The sequence below is a fragment of the Camelus dromedarius genome, chromosome 14 (assembly GCF_036321535.1).
Source record: "Camelus dromedarius isolate mCamDro1 chromosome 14, mCamDro1.pat, whole genome shotgun sequence".
NCBI classification, from domain to species: Eukaryota; Metazoa; Chordata; class Mammalia; order Artiodactyla; family Camelidae; genus Camelus; species Camelus dromedarius.
In genome coordinates this window covers 49,160,344-49,178,122 of record NC_087449.1, presented here as the reverse complement: position 1 = coordinate 49,178,122, position 17,779 = coordinate 49,160,344, and the positions used below count along the sequence as shown (strand labels likewise).

The 17,779-nt window shown below is 46.5% G+C and overlaps 1 protein-coding gene across 1 annotated transcript; it reads left to right on the top strand.

The window, feature by feature from the left end:
• Positions 1–12,717: 12,717 nt before the first annotated feature.
• Positions 12,718–17,262, top strand: LOC105085829 (ornithine decarboxylase-like). Its single transcript, XM_010976118.2, is given in 8 exon segments — positions 12,718–12,873; positions 13,056–13,116; positions 13,119–13,221; positions 15,302–15,343; positions 15,545–15,659; positions 16,497–16,620; positions 16,623–16,740; positions 17,163–17,262. Coding segments are annotated over 8 exon segments (819 nt in total).
• Positions 17,263–17,779: the final 517 nt, after the last annotated feature.

Below are 17,779 nucleotides of genomic sequence, written 5' to 3'. Positions count from 1 at the left end.
TGGCTTCTCATGTCAAGAAAGCCATGCCTGGTTCTCTTTCTCCGGGAACCATCTATCCTGCCTGCTAACAAAAGCTCAGTTTGAAATTTGCTTCTTTCAGGTCTCCTGATTATTTACAACACATAACACTCTCTAATAGATATCTTTTTTTTTTTTTTAATAGAAGTACTGGGGATTGTACCCAGGACCTCATGAATGCTAAGCACACACTCTACCACTGAGCTATACCCTCACCCACTAGGTTCCTTTTTAAACTAGCTAGAATACTTTCCTTTCTCTGCACCTAAATCCTTTTGGTCTTAGCTCAGATGTCCTGACCCCCAAACTAGACTGAGTCCTCTGTTAGGTGCTTCTCATTCTCCAGTAACACCTGACCTCTGACCAACGTCTGTTCTCTCAGAACCTGGTCTATATTTACAGCCCCTCGATAGATATTTAATGGGCTCGTGTAGGCTCTGTTCTTGGTGTTAGGAGGTAACAGCCGTTCACACTGTGAAAATTAATAAAGGGAAACCTCACTGCAATGGAGTTGGGAGGCCGGAAGGGGGAGCTCTCACAGTGCCATGCCAGGTCAGTTACAGGAAGATTTGTCAATTACAGACCCCAACAGAAGAATCCTCAACAGGAAAGAACCATTAGTTACAGGCCCCTGGTGGGGAGGGTATAGCTCAAATGGTAAAGCACTTAGCATACACAGGGTCCTGGGTTCAATCCTCAGAACCTCCATTAAAAAAATTATATTAAGAAAAAATAGACCTAATGACCTCCCCTCCACCCCCTAAAAAAAATCAGTTACAGGCCCCAGCAGGAAAAGATGTGCTTTCCATCTCCTGCAAGAAATCAACTACCCCAGCAACTCAGCCGATAAGAAACCGTCATGTCATCACTTTGAACTCTCACTTTTCTCCAATGAACTTTGATTCAAAACAACCCCTTCCAACTTCCTCCTTTTTCTCTATCAGATAATGTTTCCTTTGTTTATTGGACTTGCCTGTGGTTTTTGCTGTGGCTTGCTTGTCTGGATTGCAGTTCTCTGCTATTCCCAAATAAACTCACTTTTGCTAGTAAAATAACTGACTTTTATTTTTAAGGTCAAAAATGCGATGGCACAAAGTAGGAGCTCAGTAAATATTAAGGAAATACACAAACAGGTCAACAAATTAATAAATAAGGTAATTTCAGATAATGAAAAGCATGATGAAAATAGAAGAGAGTAAAGGAATGAAGAGTTGTAAAGATTTCTTCCTGAGCCAGGGTGACCAGGAGAAGCCTCTTTGGGGGGTGAGAGGGAGGGGTGACATTTGAGCTGAGACCTGAAAAAGAAGCCAGGCCTGGGAGGGTCTGGGGAAGAGAATTCAAAGCAAGTGCAGAAGCCCTGAGGCTGGAAGGAGCTTGGAGTGTTTGAAGGACAGTGTGGCTGGAGCAGAGCGAGGGGAAGAGGCGAAGACATAGGCTGGGTCACGGCGGGAGACCATTCTAAGGAGTTGGATTTTATTCTGAGTACAACAAGAGGCCGTCAGAAGCCTTTAAATAGGGACCTCAGGTGATTGGTTTATGTTAAGAAAACAGTATGATGTCAGAAGGTGGGAGAACATCAGAGTGGGAAAAGGGCGACCACTTGGTTGATAACCATAGTAGACGGGGATGGACATGACTGACCAGTGTGACAGCAGTGGAGATGGTGTAATGTGACTGAGCTGGAGGCAAAACCAGCAGAAACTGCTGATGGGTTAGACATGGGGCTGTGAATAGAAGAGAAGAATCAGGGATGAATCCTGGTTTTGGCCTGAGCAACTGCATGAATGTGGACAACTGGAGTTGGTTCCAGAGAGGAGAGGTCACCCAGCTTTCTGTTTGGGATGCCTGTTAGGACATCCGAGGGGAGCTCAGGAGCAAAGGCTCTGAATCCAGACTGGCTGGGTTGGATTTCTGGCCATTTTGGTAAGGAAGGAAATAATAAATTTCACTTGATTTTCAGAATGGTCTCTGATCAAGAAAAGTTCAGATCTCCTGGATTAGATGGCTTCTCAAAGGCCTCCTGGACATTCCATCATCACCATCAGCATCAGATATCCTGATTTGCCTAGGACAGAGGGATTTCTTGGGATTCAGGACTTTTGGTGCTAAAACCAGGATGGTCCTGGCAAACTGGGGGATGGTTCGTCAGTCACCATCACCATCACCACCATCAATACCATCAATACCACCTGCACCTGTACGTCTCCACCGTCGTTACCATCCTCATCAATCACCACCATTCTTACCACCACCACCATCACCACCACCCTCATCCTCGTCACCACTGTCACTATCATCACCATCACAGTCATTCTCATCTGTAATTTATTGGACTCTTACTGTGTGCTAAATGCTTTACACACACTGTCTCACAAGTTCATTACAATGCAGCAAAGGACTAAGTCTTAAGAACCCAGGCTTAGGGATGGGACAGTCCTGGGCTCAGATCCCAGTTCTGTCACTTAGTAGCTACAAATCTTGGCAATTTATTTACCCTCTTTGAGCATCATTTTTTTTTTCATTCCTAATACCTCCCTCTCTTTCCTTGTTGTATATCTATCTCTAGCACTGGATTTCAGGATGCTTAAGGGAGAGTCATCTGTTTTATCCATTTCCTCTGTGATTCCACCTCACCCAAGACTGATATAGAAGAAGCAAATGTAAATAACAATAATTGTTTTTGTTTGTTTGTTGCAGGGGAAGGTAATTAGGTTTTACTTATTTATTTATTTTATTGATGGAGGTACTGGGGATTGAACCCAGGACTTTGTGCATACTAGGCATGCACTTTACCACTAAGCTACACTCTCCCCTCAGCAACAACTGTTATAATAGTAGTCTTTAGCCTATATATATATATGTATATGTATATATATCTGTGTGTGTATATATATATAGAGAGAGAGAGAGAGAGCGAGCGTGAGAACGCATTTACTTTGTACCAGGCTCTTTTCTACACACTTACAGGTATTAACTGTTTCAGGTTTGGTTCATTACATTACATATAAACAAACAAACAAAAAAAAGATCAAAGAAAAAGGATGTAAAATGCAAAATACAAAATAATATGGTACATTTTATTGTATGGAAATTAAATCTCCATAAAGCTACATGAGAAACAAACAAAAACATAAGATAGTAGAAATAAATACATGTTTGTCATTAATCCCAATAAATACAAATGAACTTAATTAACCAGAGTTGTCTGATAGGATTTTTTAAAAAAGATACATCTGTCTACTATTTGTAAGTGTCTCATCTAAAACACAGTGACACAAAGGAGGAAAGTACAGACAGATCTCAGAGATATTGCAAGTTCATTGCCAACCATGGCAATAAAGTGAATATGCAATAAAGTAAGTCACCCAAGGTTTTTGGTTTCCCATGTATTTAAAAGTTATATTATACTGTGGTTTATTGTGTGCAACAGCATTATGTCTAAAAAACAATGTTCATACTGTAATTAAAAATACTTTATTGCTAAAAATGCTAACCATCAATGAATAAATGCTGTTGGAAAATGGAGCCAATAAGCTTGCTTGACTCAGGCTTGCCACCAACCTTGAATTCGTAGAACAAACTCAACATCTGTGAAACACAATAAAGCAACATGCAATAAAACATGTCTATAAATTGGTGGAAAATACAAAGTAGGCAGATACTAACCTAAAGAAAGCTGGTGTGTCAATATTGATACAAACAAAATAGATTTTAAGGCAAAAGTCTTTCTTAGGAATGTAAGAGAATCATCATTCAAGGAGAAACAATTCACCAGGGAGTTACAATGAACCTAAACCTTTGTGGACCCAATAATGTAGCGTCAAATTATATAAAGCCCAAACTGACAGACATACAAGGAGATATCTACAAATCTACAATTAGAATGAGGCTTTTAGACACGCTTCTTCCAATAAATGATACATCAGACAATAAAAATGTAAAAATAGAGAAATTGGAATGACATGTTCAACAACTAATGGAGATAGAGGCAGGGAAATGGATTGCTTAAAAATTAGTCGTTAAGACTAATAACACTTGTGTTGGTAACATGTGGAGAAACAGGAACTCACATATTTCCTGCAAGAGTGTATACGGGAGCCATCACTTGAAGGGAAATGTGGTAATATCGGGTAACCTTGAAGATGAGAACATCTATGATCCAGCAATTCCATCGGTAGATGTTTGCCCTGGAGAAACCTCACCCATATGCACAGGGAGACATGTATAAGAATGTTTATTGTAGCTCTGTCTGTAATAGTTAAAAGTGCAAAAAACTTAATCAACACTTGGTTAAAGATGGGTAAATAACCTGAGACTTATTCAGATAGTGGACTACTCTGTAGAATTTGAACTAATTTAAGTAGAGCTGCATGAATCAGTAAGGATAACATAAAAACACATTAAAGACTGAAAATAATCAAATTACAAAATGATATGGGATGATATTATTTATTTTTTCTCTTTTTTTTAAATCAGTTATAATGTGTCAGTTTCTGGTGTACAGCATGATGTTTCAGTCATACACACACATACATATATTTGTTTTCATATTCATTCTCATTATAGGTTACTACAAGGGATGATAACATTTATGTTAAACTTTTTTGAAATGAACAAAATAATACCCTATAATTTCTGTGGATGCATGCATATGCAATAGAAGTACAAAATAATGCGTGGTATTGATATCCACCAATTGGAAGATTTCTCTGTGAGGGAGAAATGGGGTTCTGGTCACAAGGCCACTAACCCTAGCTCTAACTCTAACAGGACTGTGTTGAGGATGGGGTATGTCCCTCCTAATCCTGTTGGGGATTAGTTAGACTCCCAGGGGACCCTTGCTCTGCAGTCTGTCACGTGTGAATTTGGGCTTGTGATCAGGGCCAAGTCCCAGGATCTCTCTGGACCTCAGTTTTTCTCATCTGTGAAATGAACAAAAGGTATTTGCCCTGGAGGACAGGAGATTCAGGTGAACTCAACCTTGACACTCACATTGTCAGAGACTCATGATGGGGAAGAGCATTTAGACTGATTTGTACTGTGTGGCTTTGAAGAGCAAAGCTAGAAACAAGAAATAGGAGGTCAAAATAAACTGCTATCAGTCATAGCTGCTGTTGAAGAACTGAAAGGGACTGAGCTCTCTGTCTTTGGGAGTATGCAAATAGAGGCAGCTAGATGAACATGTGGAAAGGAAGTTGGGGAGGGGATTCCTGTTCTAGGAGGAGTGGCTGATGTTCCAGGGACCCTCTAACATCCTTGCTGACTGGAAGTCTGGCTGTGAGCTTCTGTCCTTCCAAGCTTCTGTGATTATAAGCACCTGCCTACCTGCCAGGTAACTTTTATTTACCCCTATTCTGCAGATAAGGAAACTGAGGTTGAGAGAGAGCAAATAACTTACAGGAATGCCCCTATATTTTGCCTAATATCCCCAAAACTGTCATTGTCACTGTCAAGTGACAATTTTCCTTCCGAGAAGAAGCAGGTGGAATTAAAAGATTGTTGAGTGATTACTGTTGTTACGCATCTTCTGCAAGGGCTGCTGCACCCCTTCTGTGAAGTCAGTTGAAGGTCTGCAGTGGGGAGAATTATGTGGTCTCAAAGCCCTTTGTTGGAGATGTCTATCTGCTGGATAAGTACGTGGCGTTCAAACATCCGCCGTCAACTCGCTTTGGTTTAGTCTTCATGCTTGCTCTGTTAGTGTCCATGTTACCTTCCAAGAGCTCACATATCAGTTCGCAGTTCAGGAAAAAGGAATCTGGGATGTCACCCCAGGCCTTGACCTACCCTGAGTGAAACAACGAAAAGGAGGTGGCCCTTCCCTCACCTCCCCAGTGCCCTGGTTGCTGGCAGGGGTTTGGCTGTGGGTGGTGGGTAAGAACCCCTAATGCCAAGTGGGCAACAGCTGCTCTAGGGATTGGATGCTGTCGAGTGATTGACGACCTGACAAGATCAAGACCCTGATGACCTTCAGATAAGAACAGGAAAATGTGGGTAGCAGCTTGTGTTGTAATTAACAGGGAATAAAGGGCTCCTTGTAGCTCATGATTTCTGGTTCATTGTGAGAAAGGCTGGGACCTAGGACCCGGGACCCGGGACCTGGGACTGGAGTGCTTGCTCCTGGACAAAGTGTCCTCTAGCAACAGAATACAAAGAAACTATCAGGGACTGAAAATAACTGCACAGGTGCGAAACTGGGGCAATTATGAACAATAAGATACAAAAAGGCCACAAACCAACTGCCACTTCTGATGTACTGGGAGCAAAAACAGGGTACTGTGCATGATCCCTGCACACAGCACCACCAAGGTGGTGGGCAGACCACCCAGTCACCCCTCTGGCCCACCCACTGTCACCCCATTGAAGGCACCAGTGTGCCCTCCCTGGGGAGTAAGCAAAGGAAACTGTTACTTGTTTTCACTCTCTCCTGCTGCAGAATGAGTCCCGATAAAGCCTTGCCTGAATTCCTGTCTGGCCTGTTATCAATTTCTATTGCTTTGAGGAATCCAAGGACCTTAGGAGGTAAACACTGGAACCAAATACAGGGTAGAGTCCAGTACCGAGGGGGCATCAGTCCCTTTTTGGCTGGCCCTAAAACATTTGGAATAGCATTTGCTGCATCTGGGATCCCAACAGATCTTGAATTATGGGGTGGGAAACCGCCAAGCTCAGATTCTTGGCTGGACTTGATCAGTGGGGAACGGGGCTCCCCCTGCCCCCTTCTGCTGCCACCAGTAGCTGAAGCTGGTGCTGGGGAGTAAGAGCCCAGGAGTCAGTCCAAGTCAGGAGGATGGAGGCAGCAAGGAGTCCATGAGAGGCTGCCTCGGTATGATCTTGTCTCTGCCCAGTGGCCCCAAATGGAGAAAATTATAGTAAAATATGTATAATGTAAAGTTTACCATTTTAACCCTTGAGTGCACACTTCAGCGGTATTAAATACACTCGCATTGCTGTGCAACCATCACCACCATCTACCCCCGGAACTTTTTTGTCATCCCAAACTGAAACTGTTTCTGGTTAAACAGTAACTCCCCATTCTCCAATCCCTTCCACCTTGCCCCGTGTAGCTCTTAGTAACCATTATTTTACTTTCTGTCTCTGTGAACTTGCCTAATCAAGGTACTTTCTATAAGTGGAATCATACAATATTTGTCCTTTTGTGTCTGGCTTTTTTCACTGAGCATAATGTCTTGAGCACAAGGTTCATCCACTTGGTAGCGTGTGTCAGTTCTTCACTCATTTTTACGGCTGAATGATATTTCACGGCATGGATATACCGCATTTTATTTATCCATTTATTTGGTGATGGACATATGGGTGATTTTGACTTTTGGGTACTGTGAATATTGCTGCTGTGAACATAGGTGTACAAATACCTGTCTGAGTCCCTGCTTTCAATTTTTTTGGATGTATACCTAGGAATTGCTGAATCATGTGGTAATTCTCTGTGTAATTTTTTTGAGGAACTGCCATAATGTTTTCCACTGTGGCTACCCCATTTTACATCAATGCCAGCAATAGATAAGGGTTCTAATTTCTCCGTGTTCTCACCAACACTTGTTATTTTCTGTTTTTAAAAAAACAGGAGCCATCCTAATGGGTATAAAGTGGTATCTCACTGAGTAGACCAGGTTTCTAAATGAACAGGTACTTTCTCTGAAAGTGCAGTGCAGTTGGCTGTGGCCAGAGGACAATTGTCATGAGCATTTGGATGGGGAGAAAGGAGACTGACATAGTGAAACCCCTGCCCTGGTTTTTGGTTACCTCCCCAGTGGGTGGTTAACCAAGGAGGGGTGGAAAATCATCTCTGCACCTTGAAATCCTGTGATTGGGCAAACTATTTACAAAGTCCTCCACAAACCAGTGCAAAAAGATGTTGGTTCTACATGAGGTGGGTTTGTTTGCTTATTTGTTTTTTTAAGTCTTGCTTTGTCAAGAGAAATTTGAAAAATGCTGAAGGTCTGATCTATATCTTCCTTGTCTTCCTATTCCCTACGCATCTACTGTATGGAGACTATTTGTGACACTAGGTGTCCTTGTTCTCCACCTTCTCTGGAGTTCTCCACAGCTCTCCCTCTCCTGTTCTGAGCAGTTCAGCTCCTCCCCACACCTGCATTTGCAGAGCAAAAGCCAATGTTACCAATGTTCAAGCATGCCTGTGAGGGCTCACCTCCCCTCCCCAAGAGGCTTATCAGTGTAACTTTTCCAATCACTCCAAGGTGAGTTCTGTGATGGAGGTTTGTTCACTGCTGTATCCTCAGTGCCTACCCTATTCTGGGCCCATTATAAGTGTGTGATAAATATTTATTGAATGAATATATTAATGTATGAATGAATGAACAGCACATTGTTATTCCCAGATATTAGCTCTACAGATATCATGTTCTTAATCTTGTCATAGTTCCTGTGGTGTTTTTATCCCCATTAAAAATCAGCAGCTTCCTCACTGGCCAATCCATGGGTCCAGTTCTGAGCACCTCGCAGTGTCCTCTGTCAGCACAGTGAAGTCTCTCAAAGGAGGTATGTTTTGAGCTGGATGGGCGAGCTTATGCTGCAGGAATAAATAATCCTTGAACTTCGGTGCCTAAAACAATAAGGTTATGATCTCCTCAATCTACATGTCCAAGAAGGGTTGGCTGGGGACTCTGTTCTACACTGTCCTCACTCTAGGTCCCAGGCTGAGGCAGTAGCCACCATGTGCAGATTGCTCATGCAGAGGAAAAGAGAGTATGTGGTGATTAACACTGGCTCTTAAAGCTCCTACCGGAAGTAACACATCCCTTTGGCTCATGTTTCATTAGTCAAAGCAAGTCACATAGCTGTACCCAGTTTCAAGGGAGGGAAGGCTCTGATTGACTGTGTCATTGCCAAAATGTTTGCTGTCTCTTCCTGTGGAAGGATTATAATTCTCTCCCCACTGACACCGGGCTTAGCCATTGGATTCTTTTTGGCTACTGATTTCTGAGTAGAAATGTGCTGTGAAGAGTTGCTCCTTCAGCCTGAATCAATCCTGGAATGATGGATGGAACAGAACCAGGGCTGACTCACAGTGAGAGCAGAAGATAAGCGAGAAACAAATCTCTGTAGTATATTTTGTGGATGGTTTGTTATTGTGGCATAACTTAGCTTAAACGGATTGATTCAGTGGAGAAGTGTAATTTTACCAATTACAAGGGAAGAAGTGGGAATAGCTGATGAACAGCATTAATGACAACCACCCAGAGCCATTCAAGTTGGACACTGGGGATGAACCAGCTTGCCAGGCTGCAGGGAAGGGGTTTCAGGCAGAAGGGAACATCTGCAAGGTTTAGAACAGAGAGGGAAGCGGTGAGTGGGTAGGATGGGACTGCAGAGTTCTTCTGGGGTTGGGTGTGTGGTGGGAGGGTGAGACTGGTAAGGACAGAATGCCATTTTATTCCCCCAAGACTGACTGTTTACCCTGGTCTTCATCAGACCCGATCTGAGGTCCTTCGGGGCTACTTCTGTGAGTCCTGGAAACCATTTGACTTAAGAGAGATCTTACCCTTCTCTGTCTGTCATGTTTCCCTCTGTAAAGCCAACATAATACTATTCACTTTGCAATGTTGCTATGAATATTCAGTGACTTAACTAGTAGTGGAAGAAACCTGGGCTCTGGAATCAGACAGACTCCTGTTTGAAACCCAGCTCTGCCAATTATTAAAAACCTCAGGAATTAAACAGACAAAAATAAAAAATTGTGAGCCTCTGATTCCATCTGGGTAAAATAGAGATGGTAATTAGTGCTTCCTGGGGTCTTTCTGAGGATTATAAGAAATGGTGAAACTATGTGATACACAGTATGAGTTCCAGTACTCACTAACCCAACCATGGGAATCATAGAAAGGTTGGATCTCACTTATCTTTCTTTCTTTGTAGACTTGCTACCAACCAGGTGGCTCTGATATATTTAAGGCAAGAGAATTGGGCATGATGAAACTTCACGAACTTTTAACAGCGCAACTAAGGAAAATCCGAGGTATCTTGGTGTCTATTCACATGGTGCCCAGGATCTAACAGGACCAAATCCCAGTTATGCACCTTGCATTCCAATTCCATTGAGTTCATAGGCTCAGACTTGTTTCTTCGTCTGCAGCAATGTTCCAGAAGAAATGTGCATGCGATCAGGCAGGCTGTGCTGAGTCATGTTCTCACCTGACCTCTGCAGGGGCAAGTCCCAGCCCTCAGAGAAGGGCAAGGCTGTAGAGCCACAGGCTGAGCACTTGCTTAGACTAAGGTGTGGATCAGCCTTTAGAGGCCACATGATGCCACAGACAGTCCTCAGATCTCAGGAATTTGAACTAACAGGGTTGAAGCGAAGATCTTTATTAGGATTGTCTCATTTAATCCTCAGCATAACCCGAGTGTCCTGCCCAATACTATTTCCATTTTGCACATGAGGAAATAGAGGATCAGAAAGGTAAAATCATTTGACCAGATATGGAATTCAGATGAAAACCTTAATTGTTGCAATTATACTGCAGCGACTTACTCAAGTCACACTTCCCTTTTAGTTAATCTCCATGTCAGCACTGCCTCACCGGTCTCCTGGTTCCCAGAAAAGAAGAGTTTGGAGTTTATGACTGTATTTATAATTTATAAATCAGATGTCATCAATCTGTTGAACATTCACACTGTGATCTCTTTTGTCACAACCAAGCTTAAAACGTCATCACCTCAGAGAGATGATCAGTTCTATATTTTTAATATAGTTTATGGATTGTTTAAAAACATAAATCATTCCCTGTTGATTTTGGTGAGAAGTGAGGTTCTAAATACATTTTAGTTTCCAAATTGCTCATCTGCTGTTCCAGCACGACTTGTTCTATAAAATCTTTGTTTGTTTGTTTGTTTGTTTTGGTAATTGGTGAGGTGTTAAATTCTTTCAGTCTGAGCTTTATTTCTGGGCTGTCAGTTCTGTCCCATTGATTTTCTTTTCTGGGTCCTGACCAGGATGTAGAAACAGACAGATCTTGGTCTGTATCTTAGACCTCACATGTCTTAGCTGTGACATCCTTTATTTATTCTACATATATTCACTGCAGCAAATTCTGTGCCAGGTCTTATAAGAGGGCATATCCCCAGAGACCCAGAAATGCAGAAGATGTGGTCCTTGTCTTCAAGACATCATGATCTGATAGGGACAAGTCACAGGGACAGAAACGTGAACAAAAATACCAACAGTAATAGGGAGGCGCTTTATGGGCATTATCTCGCTTAATCCTCACCACTGCCCCTTGAGCTCCCATTTCCTAGATAAGGGAACTGAGGCTCAGAGCAGTTATATAATTTGCTCACAGGCCCACAGTTAATGAGTAGTAAACTAGGGTGATTTCAAGGCCCTGAGATTAACCCTTCTGCTTGACCAGGGAGAAAGTTTACGGAGGAGGAGCCACTTGGCAAAGAGGAGGAAAGGAAAGATACTGTCCAAGTCGCATGGCAAGTTAGTTTCTAGGTAAAGACTCATTTCTCTGCCACCCAGATATGGGAAACTTGGGCCCTGCCGTCTCTGCCATCCTCGGGTCCTCCCCCTCCCTACCCAGGCCGGGGTGGCAGAAGAGTCAGGGCAGGAGCAGGCTCCCTGCTGAACTGTCTTCCTGGATCAGGCAGAGGAGACTCTGGGTCACAGCACAGAGGTGGGGTGTAAGTCTACAGGAAGTGACAGCTGACATGCCAGGGGCAGGACAGCCCCAAAATGATGGCTTCAGCAGATCACAGAGACCTCAGCCGCCCACATGGAGAGGGAGGGTGGGGACAGGGACAGGGGACTTGACTAGACACTGAAAGACCCAGATAGGCTCATTTCACTGTCTATCAGTGTTACTAAGACATTCGTTTTGCAACTTGGCAACCTCTTCCATCAAGGGCTAAGCTCTCCCAAGAAAGCCAGAAAGGCTTGCAACCAACCTCTTTCTGCCCTGGCCACACACCTCCTCCTAAGGCCTAAATTACAGAAATAGCCACTAACATCAATGAGGTGGAGGGGAAGAGGGGGAAAAAATAGACAATATCTCAACATAGACTTTTGTACGGATTTCAGCTGAAGCCATTTATTCTTGGGACTGGGTCTCAACTCTGCTGTTTCCCAGCCGTGAGAACTTGGGTGAGGTACTCCAGCCCTCTGAGCCTCAGTGGCCACATCTGTGAACTGGGAATAATTCATACAACCCCTCTGCCCCACCCCCGCACAGTGCCTGGCACAGGGTAGTGCTTACGGAGCACACGTTGCATGAGTTCATACCTGTCTCTGGTTCAGGTGAAAGGAAGCTTCACCGGGCCAGGACTTTGATTTGTACTGTTCACTGCTATTTCCCCAGCACCCAAGCTAGAGCTTGGCACAGAGTAGGTGTTGGAGAAATTTTTGTTGAATGATTGTAGAATAAATACCCTAGAGTTTTCCCTGGCCCAACAGACTCCCCCTCCCTATTAAAGAGAGGGACACAAGTCGAAAGGCAGTAGAGAACAGGAGTCAAGAGCAAGCTCCCTGGACGTGGGAGACCGGGGCTCAGATCCTCCCTTTGCCGAGTTCTTGCTGTGTGACCTTGAGCCAGTGACTTCATATTTGTAGACCTTTATTTCTCCATCTCCATCTCATAGAGTTGTTGTGAGAATCAGATGAGATGACCCACTACTCAGCCTTCCCTCCCTCCTTCCCCGTCCTGGCAGGACTGCTGAGACCCCTTCATGGTAGCCAACCTGGGCGGGCTGGCCGGCCGCCGTCAGGTCTTCCACCAGGCCCTGCCGCGGGTCTCACCCTTCCACGCGGTGAGGCGCAGCAGCAGCCCCCTGGGTGTGCGTGTCCTGGTCACCCTCGGCACCAGCTTCGACTGTGCCAGCCAGGTGAGCCTGGGCCAGCAGCCAGTTGCCTCATTCACAGGCCTGACACTTCCTGGAAAAAAAAGGCCAATTGCCAGGGGTCCTGGAGTGGGGGCTGTGGCACCTAGAATGGTGGCTGACACACATGGTGCTCATTCGTATTGGGAAGAATAAATGAATGAGCTCTGGGTGGTCACCTATCCCAGGTGGAGCTGGAGCAGGTGCTGAGCCTGGGTGTGGCCCCCTCGCACACCATCTACACCAACCCCTCAAGCCCATCTCCCACATCCAGTATGCCACCCACCATGGGGTGCAGCTCCTGGTCTTTGACAGTGAAGGGGAGCTAATCAAGGTCCCAGAACCCGGGACCAGGTGAGACCAGCAGGGGCTGCAGATCAGTGGAAACAGATGGAGCAAGGGGCAGCAAGCCTAGGGCTCCGGCAGATGGAGTTAGGCTGCAGGAGCCAGACCAAGGGGGTCCCGTGCTGTGACCGGGACAGGCACAAGCAGCAAAGCACAGGGATCTGGGTCAGTGGCCCGAGGCCTCCCTGGTGCACACTGGTGCCAAAGAGACACTGCTTATATCTGCATGTAGACATATGCAGGGCAGAGCCTGACATTAAGAGGTCTGACATCAGGTGACCTCATGGAAAAAGCATTCACATTGGAGTCGGGGAGACCAAGGCTCCCATTTCCGGTTGATGGTCACATGCTGTGTGGTCCTGGGAAAGTTATTTAACATCTCTGATCCTGTAACATAGAGGTCAGTAGAAGGCATATTTCTAATTGTATCTTTTTCCTGCTTTTTCTTGCCTGGGCAGGAGTCTGTAATTAGTGGGTGTGTTTCCTCCTTGGAATTCCGTGGCTGGACAGTCCAGAGGAACTAGGCAGGGGTGGGTGGGAAGCTGGAGGGAGATTGAGTAGGGGGCAGTAAAATATCCAGGCCTCAGGCATCCTATGCACCCCTCTCCCAGGCTGGTGTCCGGCTGCGGACCCCGGGCAGTGGAAGCATCTTCCCCTCTGAGCGCCAAGTCTGGGGCCAGCCTGGAGGTGTGTGAACATCTGCTCAAGTCTGTCAGAGACCCAGGCTGGTGGTGGTGGGAACCAGGTGAGCGCACTAGCTTTCCCTGCCTGGGAGGCGGGAGTCAGGTCTCCGCTGCCTGTCTCCAGCCTTTGGCTCACCGGGGCGCCCTCCTGTTGGCTGTGGCCCCTCTGGACCTCGTGATGCTCCGTCTGTCTCAGCGAAGAAGCTGGATGTTATTTGGGACTAGGTGGGGCATTCGAAGCCCCTGGCCTTGGGAGCAAAATTTAAGGGGATACTAAAAACTTAGCACTCTAGATAAATAACATTTTAATATAATATTTGAAAAAAGTCAAGGTTAGTGCCAAAAAATTCATGGTGAGGAAAGTATCAACATTTTAAGTAAAGACAGGATGGGCAGTTTTGATTTTTCCTTTTGCTTCAAAGTTCAATCACTGTTACCAATCTTGTCTTTATTTATTTAAATGTCTAATATTTTATTTGTCATGGATGTTTTCGCATCAGTCGTACTCCTTATTGCATTAATGTTCTTTATCTTGATTACTTCGTGTTGTGGTGCCCCCCGAACTCTTGCTCTGAGGAGAGTGTCTCCCTGGTCTCACCCGACCTGGCCCTGACTGGTTCCTCAGCCCAGCCTCCTTGTGGGCCCTGGGATTTGGGGTTCTGAGCACGTGCCTTCCAAGGGGGAAGAGAAGGGGAGCCCCTGCAACGAGACCTTGGGAGGGGACAGCTAGGAGAGGAGGCCGCCACACAGCGCTGTGAGAGCCCCAACTCAAGGATGCTGTGTTGGTGTCTCTCTTCCTCTGATCCTAGCGTTTTCATGCATGTTTCTCCACCTGTTCAGCTTCCATGTGGGCTTGGGCTGCCAGACACCCCACAACTTCACACAGGCCATCGCTGACTGCTGACACGTGTTTGAGGTGGGCTGTGGGGTCGGGCATGACATGAGCCTCCTGGACATCAGAGGGGGCTTCCCTGGAGTGGAGGGCTCCGAGCCTAAGTTTGAGGAGGTAAGAGAGGAGCATTGGAGGGAGCCCAGCTGTCCCAGCCTGGGTTTGGGGGACAGGCTACGTGTCCCGTGAGGAAAGAAATTGACAAATTAGCATATTCCTAAGGAGCAACCGTGATGGAATTACGTCACAAAAAGGCTGTTTACACCCAGTTTTGACTCATGCAGCAGGTGCCCAGGGAAACTGGTTTAAGGTAAGGGCAGAGTACCTGAGACCTGTTATCTGGGGACAAATCCCAGCCCTGCTACAATCTCCTGTGTGACTTCTGACAAGACTCAGTTTTCTCAACTGTAAAGTAGAGCTCATTGTACCTACTCTGAGGGCAGTTGCGAGGATTAAATAGTTTAATACATGTAGAGAGCTTAGAACAACGCCCAAGCTATATCTCATGGTATGTTAGTTCTATTACTATCATTGTTATTATTATTATTATTAAGAGGAGAAAACCTCTGATGGGGGGAGCAGAGGAACAGTGCGAGCTCAGAGGACAGGCCCCAACCACGCATGGGTCTAGGGAAGACTCCTGGAGCAGGGAACAGTTTACCCAGTGCTGGGCAGGGGGTCAGAGCTCTCCCAAGCGTGCTGGGCTGAGGTGCTGAGGGTCAGTGATGCAACCTGGCTGAGCACACTTCAGTCCTGCCCTCTCCCTGCTGGCAGGAGGTCACTGGGAGCTGGTGTACTATCTCAACAAGGGCCACTTTTGTGCCTTCCATGTCTCCCTCAGGGAGCCTGAACCCAAGATGCCCATTGTGCTGAAGGTAAGGAGACATTTGTGTGGCTCTGTCACCATCCAGACCCAGAGGCCACCAGGTCCAGCCCCCTAGCCAGGGAAGCAGGGCTCCCTGCTACCAGGAGAAGAGGTAAAGGATCTCAGATTTGTGATGGCTTGGCAGATTATCACATCACATGCGTGTACCAGGATGTGCACATGTGCCTATGTGGGTCAGCACGGGCACTTCTGCGTGCATGCGTTTCTCAATTTCCCCTGTGACGGAAGAAGGTGGGCTTCTGGTCCACGGGTCTGTGGAGGTGTGCTTGTGCATCTGTTTGGCTGTGGGTGTGTTTCCATGTGCATCCCACTACATCACTGTTTGTGTTTCCAGAATCCTTGAATGTTAGAGATGCAGGAGACTTAGGAAGTAGAGATTCTCAAACTGTGCTTCTCATGAGAATCATCTGGGAAGCTTTAAAATACTGCAGTGTCCAGGCCATGCCCCAGACCATGGATATCAGAATTTCTCATAGGTTAGGACCCTGGAACCCTGGCACCGTCCTTCATTAAAACTCCTCAGGCATTTCCAGTGTGGTCAAGTTGGAGGTCCAGTATTTTGAGTGATTGTTGAATAAAATCTTCCCACTTTATAGATGGGAAAACTGAGGTCCCACCTGTGTCTGCACTTGTGAATTGGTAGGGCTGGGATGTGTCTCTGGAACACAAGCTCCATGAGGGCAGGGTTGAGAACAGTGCCTGGTGCATAGGGACCACTTAGGAATCAGTCAGTGTGGGTGAATAACAGAGTCCATGCTGGTGCCTTGTGCCCTGGGAGTGTGCCCTGCCATTCCTTCCCTGATTCCCCACCCCTGTGTCCCTGCAGCTCTGCCCTGAGCCACCCCTCTTCTCCTGCACCCTCTACGGCTCCACATGTGGTGCCTCTGATGGGCTCTTCTTGGAGGAGACGCAGCTGCCCGAGTGGGACATGGGCGACTGGCTGGTCTTCCCTCCTCGGGCGCCTACACGTCCACCATGAGCTCTGCCTTCAATGGCTTCCCTCCTACCTTCATCTACTATGCCAAGGAACCTGAGCTCAAGTGTCTGGGGGAGAGAGAGGGGGCTGGGCAGTGAGGGCTTCTCACCAGGATCTGAACTTGGCAAGGGGAGCTGGTAGCTGAGCTCTGGGGTCCCAGGCCCAGGAAATACCCTATTCCACACACTGGCCCCAGCGAAGCCCAAAATGTCTGGCTGATCTTTGACACTGGCCTCTGCCTGTTACAGCCTCTTCCCAGGTAAGCCCAAGGTAGCCCACCTGGGCGGCTCTGACACATAGACAGCTTTATGGGCAGAAACAGGCCGCCCTGTGGCCCCAGCTGACCCTCAGCCCCATGGCCGAGGCTCCGCTCTGCTCTGACCATTTGTGGCTGCTCCCTGGTTCCCTCCTCAGATGTCCCCTCCTCACAGCCCCAATTCCCTCTTGGCCCAACCTAGAGTTTGCCTAGTGGAGGGGGCTCTGGAACACCCTTTTACTGGCACATCCCTGCCGCAGGAGCCTGCTGGAGACAGCACTGCGGGCTGGGATGTGGCTGATGGAGGAGCTCCGGACAATGCAGTGCACCCACGTGGGGATGCTTGAGGGCAGGGTTTAGGGGGAGAGGGGAGGAGTAACAAAGGAGGAAGCGGACATCTGGGTGCCTCTGAAATGATGAGACAAATTTTAAGGTTCAAAACTGTCTTCTCCCTAAATGGGCCTGAAGCCTAGGTTAGATCTTCTGGGCAGGGACCCCACCCTCCCTGCTCCTTACCCACTAGACCCTGGAGTTGGGCTGGGCACGTTATTACAAGAGCGCCCCTTGGAGGCCCTACCCCGGATTGTGCGGCAACCTGTATTGACCAGAACCTTGAGAAGCCTTGGTTTTCCCTTTCATCCAGTTAGTGACCCCTGTGTTGTTCCAGAAAGGTTTGCATGAACCCTAGGTGCCCACTCTAGTGGAGAGAGCACTGGCTTTGGAGTCAGACAGGCCTGGAGGGAAGCCAAGCTCCACCACATGCTGGCAGTGTTGTCAGAGCCTCTGTTTCCCTATCTGTGAAATAAGGATGATATTAGCATATTAGCATACCCCTCACCGGGTTGAGAGGATTAAGTTAAATAATGCAAATTCTCGT